This window comes from Pterocles gutturalis, unplaced genomic scaffold (genome assembly GCF_000699245.1).
Source record: "Pterocles gutturalis isolate BGI_N339 unplaced genomic scaffold, ASM69924v1 scaffold8589, whole genome shotgun sequence".
Lineage (NCBI taxonomy): Eukaryota > Metazoa > Chordata > Aves > Pterocliformes > Pteroclidae > Pterocles > Pterocles gutturalis.
This window is the reverse complement of record NW_010133169.1, coordinates 47262-52407: the sequence shown is the minus strand read 5'-3', so window position 1 is coordinate 52407 and position 5146 is coordinate 47262. Positions and strand designations below refer to the sequence as shown.

Below are 5146 nucleotides of genomic sequence, written 5' to 3'. Positions count from 1 at the left end.
ATTTAGGAAAAAAAAAAGAAGAAAAAAATATTTCCTTTTTTTTGTAGAGCTTCCTTTGCATATGTCTGGCTGCACTATCCACAGGGCGGAGGGTGGCAACAGAAAGCAAATACATGCTCCAAGGGACAGGCTGGGTGATTTCTGTTCACATCCTTCTCGCTGTGGATGTTCTTGGGAGGGGGTGCTGAGGAGCACAGGATGTCAGCACGGCAGGTGCTGGGTGGGCTGCACCTCTCAGGGCTGCTGCCCAGCTTTGCCTCTTGCCTCTGCTTCCCATTGCTACTGCTTGCAGTGACCCCAGAGTGCAATATGTCCCCCAAAGTCACTGGGTTGCAGTGCTTGGGTGGCTAATTAATGGTGCCCTTGATTAAACCTCTGGTGCCTCAAGCAGTGCACAAAAGCACTTGGCTGCTGGGAAGTCGGGCAGGAGAACTGGTACTTTAGGTTGTTCGTCCAGTTTCCTCCCAGTTGCCTTCCCGGGGATGCCAAGGCTCTTATTTAATAACCGTGCTGGTGGGGTGTCCCAGCAGGGTTCCTGCAGCTCCCCTGCAGCTCCTGGAGCAGGAGATCTGGTGCTGCCCTCCCGGAGCTGGTGCTCCCCCAGAGAGCTGGTGCTGCCAGCTGTGGCAGAAAAATATCTCTTAAAACTGTTTTGCAGGAGAGGGGTTGTAAGGGATAGGGAAGAAACTTAAAATTCTCTAGTGTGGAGTGGAGCCAGCTGTCTGTCTCACGCCATCCCGTATTGACGCACCTTATCAGCGAACCCTCCTTTTGGTCCCACTTCTGATCAGGTTACAACATGGTGCAGTAAAACTGCTGCTCCCTGCACTGACCGGGATAATGGAAAAGCCTTTAATAATTCAGGGGATAAATCCTGTGCTTGGGGTGGTGGATTTTGCAGGAAAAAGTGCAAAAATAGAGGTGGTTCTTGGGTGGGCTGAGGAGGGCTTGCCCATGCTGAGTGACAGCCCCATGGCCTTTGCTCTCTGCAGATCGTGATGTACATAGGCCAGGTCTCCAAGGACATCCTGAAGTGGCCTCGGCCCCTCTCGCCACCTGTTGTCAAGCTGGAAATGAGGACGGATGCAGAGTACGGGATGCCTTCCACACACGCCATGGCAGCCACCGCCATCTCCTTCTCCTTTCTCATTGCAACCTTCAACCAGTACAAGGTAGGGGGTACCAAAAGAAAAAAAAAAAAAGAAAAAAAAGAAAAAAAAAAACAAACTTGTCTATTGTGTCTATTTCCAGCAAGCTACAGAAAATGAGCAAATCCAAAGATGTTGCTGCTTCCAGAGGAGCTCTGTATTTATTTTCACAGATGTGTATTTTTCCCTGTTGTTACCCATAGCTGGCCAATAATAGACACAAGAAGAAATTCAACAGAAATCTTTCTTTAGCATGAAGCCTGCTCAGAGCCGCAGGTGGGCTGCCCTGCCCTGCTGTGGTTTGGTGGGTTTGCTGTGTTTCCACATGTGGGGTGATGGTGGAGGGAGCCGTGGTGCTGCTGTGGAAGGTGCCCAGCATCAGCGTTTTGTGCTTGCCCCGTGCCTGCCAAACTGCTCATTGGGGAACACTGGCTCCCAGGGAAACCACAGGAGCTCTGTGTTGCCTGGGTTTTGTATGATGCAGGAAAAGCATCCTTGGAAATACCCTGGCTCTAACCTGTGTTGGACTAATAGCACACACCATGATTTGAGAGCCTGTTTTTCAGAGGAGTGACAGCAGTTTCACTGCACTGGAGCTGTAGGCTGCTTGGGGAGATCTCATAATTATTTTCCCCAAACCTTCAGCCTTTTATCCTTCTGAAAGGTTTACTTCCTGGAAACTCATTTCTCCACAATGATTATTTTCATTTCATTTTATGAATCCAGACGTGTTTCCTGTACTCTAGCAATAATAACTTCCTGGCTGCATCGTATTTAAGTGTGTTTCTCAGCCTTCTCAAGTGCATTTCAAAGACAAAGCCACGTAACCGAGATGGCTCGCAGCATGGCTGGAGGTCTCACTGTCGCAGTGTCCCTGGGTGTCCTGCCCATGGTGCCAGCATGTGTGGGGGGACAAAAGGTGGCCACCCACTTGATGGAAGGTGCCATGTCCTGGGGCTGTGACTGGTAGTAACTGAGCTCTCTGAATTACACCCAGATCTCTGAATTAATTTAACTTCCAGATTCCCTGGGTCCCATCCAGGAAGCAGTGGGCTTTACTCCTGTCGCGGTGCTGGGAGGAGTGGTGCCCAGGGTTGTGCCACCAGCCTCCTGCTGCCTGGGAATGGGACGGGAACTGGTTGGAGCAGCTCTGCAATGGGATGGGGAGGAGGAGCCATAAGATGGGATATTTGGCAGCCCTGGAAGGTCAGATCCATCCTGTGTGTCAGATCTGCCGAAAAGACCTGGGCAGCAGCACTTTCTCCTCTTCCTCAGTTGATAAGCTGCCCATGGGACACGTAGATCTTCATGGGCAAACTGTCATGAAACTATAAAGCTGCTGTAAAATAATTAAATTATTTAATTGCTTCTATTAAGAGGGGAAAATCTACCAGTACATTACGCTACTGTCTTCTAAAGCTGCCCCAGTCATCAATTACTGATCTGGACTAGGTCCCAGGCTGCCTGCTGAGGGATGAATCAAGTGGGCGTAAATCCTCTGAGGGCTTAGAGAAGTGAGGAAAATGCAGCATTTTATGAACTGGGAGTGACATCTGCAGCTGAATCTGAGCTCTCTACTTCAAGGGCTATAGTTTGCAGGGGGGAAAGGGTCAGAAGCGAGTTGTTATGCTTAAAATTTTCACAGAAGGATTTTTGCACTGACCTGTGGCCACCCTGGTCAGTCATCAGCCTCTCAGCGGTAGAGACCCAGTGTCAACTCGGGTGAATTAATTTTGTTTATTTATTTTTGGGGTTGGTTTATTTTTTTCAGAAAAGTGTCCTTTATAGCCTGAAAGGAGCCCACCAGCCCACTGCTTTCAGGATTTGAATGAGTGGATTAAGGGCTAATATGTTAAGCTTATTCTTTACCAAATATGTGGGTTTTTTTTCCTCTTTATGTTGATTTATTTCGACACTTCTTTCCATGTTCATAGGAAACTCTTAGAGAGAGTTAAGCAACACCAGCTTCATAAGAAGACAATTAAACCTTAAGTGTCAGAGGGAAGAGTGGTCCTGACTGCTCTGATAGCTGGGCTGCGGTTCCAGCCCAGACATTGGCTTTCCCCTCCCAGCCTCTGCTCAAGGACTATCGACCGCAGATCTGGTCAGGCTCTGCGGCTGTCGCCTTCCCCTCGGGTGATCCGAAGCTGCAGTTCAACAACCTCTTCTCCTTAAGGTCTTCAGCACTAACATGGATTTTGCAGGTGGATGTTGTGGGATAAAACTCTGCAAATAGTGTCTGTTTCTCAGGTTTCCCCACACTAAGACTAGACCTTCACAAAAGCGGGCACCACAGATAACGAAACGCCCTTCCAGCAGGACTGCATGTCGGCCAATGTGAGGTCTTGTCTGGGGTCAGGTTAATTTCTTTGGGAAAGTACAGCTCAGGAGCCACTTCCCAACGCGAGATCCTTACGTCAGTCCGGCTGCTTGGACGCTTGATTTCAGATATCTACTGATGTTAAAGTGGATAACAGTGTAACGTGTGATTTTTTTTTTTTTTTTTTTCCTCCCCTGTTCACAGTATCCGTTTGAACTCGGCCTGGTCGCAGCGTTTGTGTTTTCGACGCTGGTGTGTCTCAGCAGGCTCTACACAGGGATGCACACGGTGCTGGTAAGGATGCCCTGCGCCACCCCAGCCGGCTGTACCTACAGCGCTGCCCGTCTCCCGCTCTCCAACTGATGCTCATCCTGCCGCGGGCGTGCCACTGCAGGAGTACAGGAGCCATACCACTAAATTTCAGGCTGTGTGTTCAAGGCAGCTGTGAGGAAGCCCTCCAGCTATGGCAGCCTGCAGGGGCATTCCCTGCGCCAGGAGGGCAGCGGCAGCGCGCGGGTGGAGGAGCGGGCGAGGTCGGTGTGGCAGCTGGACTGGAGTTCTCTGTTTGGAAATTTTAATTGCCAGGAATGCACTTGGGCAACCGACGCGGCTCCTTAGCTAAGCCTTTTGTGCAATAGTATCAGTGTTGTCAGCAAGAAAGATGCCGGGGTGATTTAGCCTGGGAGTGTCAGGGGAGGAATAGCAGGTGGGTGAGTCAGGCCAGCAACCGGCGGGAGCGGAGGAGAGGGTAAAGCGTGACAAGTGAGCTGCCCTTGGGGCGCTGGGGGACAGCGAGGCTCGTGTTACCCCACGGGGAGATGGCACTTAAAAAAATATTATCACAAGCTTCTTGTTTTCAGCTGATGGGAAATCCATTTTCACAGAATGGAGATGCACAAATACTTCGAAAACATTCATAATATGCCAGTGACTTCATGTGACAGACTTGTTGGGCACAGTTGTTTAGAGATGTCAGCCCTGCTTCAGAACAGATTTCAGTGTGACTTTGATTAGGCAGTAGCTGGTTTCATCCTGACGAGAGGAAACTTTATTGATTTGTTACATATAGCAGGTGGAGGGGTGGTCCAACTGCCTAACTAGGGGTAAAAACTCCTGGCTGCTTCCCCACAGGAATTTCTTCTGCATTGTTTGTGGGTTGCATATGCATAAATAATTGCATTTTTTTTCCTAAGTAATAATTATGTTTCTTGTAATAAGGAGGCTTGATGAATGTAAGAAAGGGAGCCCTTATGAGATTAAGGTTATCTATAAAATATAGCCTGACCTTCCCCTCCAGGCCTGGTGGATCAAAACAATATTTTAAATCAAAGCTGGAGACACCCTTTCTTGGCTAGTGACCGTAAGTCAATCTGTAAAAATTCTTCACATACTTCCTTTGCTGGTCCATCATAATGAAAGACTCCTCTAAATTTAGATGGATTTTAGGGTAAAGAAGAAAAAGTCCTTTGTGCCTTTGACATGATAAAAAAGGGCTTTAAAATAAAAATAAATCTCCTTAGTCTAACTGTGTGCAATGCCACCTTTCAGAAGGACAAACGCACTTCGCTGGGGTCTTCATCCTGTGCGTGCCAGGGTGGGGACTGAGCTGGGGAAACACCTGATGGTCACTGCTGCCCAAAGCCAGCCCCTCTCTCTGTGGTGCTGTGCATCCCACCCG

At 49.0% G+C, this 5146-nt stretch overlaps 1 protein-coding gene across 1 annotated transcript in view; it reads left to right on the top strand.

Moving 5' to 3' along the window:
* Positions 1–992: 992 nt before the first annotated feature.
* Positions 993–5146, top strand: part of SGPP2 (sphingosine-1-phosphate phosphatase 2) — a gene marked incomplete at its 5' end in the record, with an annotated part of 9012 nt that continues 4858 nt past the window's right edge. The window contains 2 exons of the mRNA XM_010081127.1: positions 993–1172; positions 3673–3762. Of these exons, the coding sequence (XP_010079429.1) occupies positions 993–1172; positions 3673–3762 (270 nt within the window). The remainder of the gene's footprint in view (positions 1173–3672; positions 3763–5146) is intronic.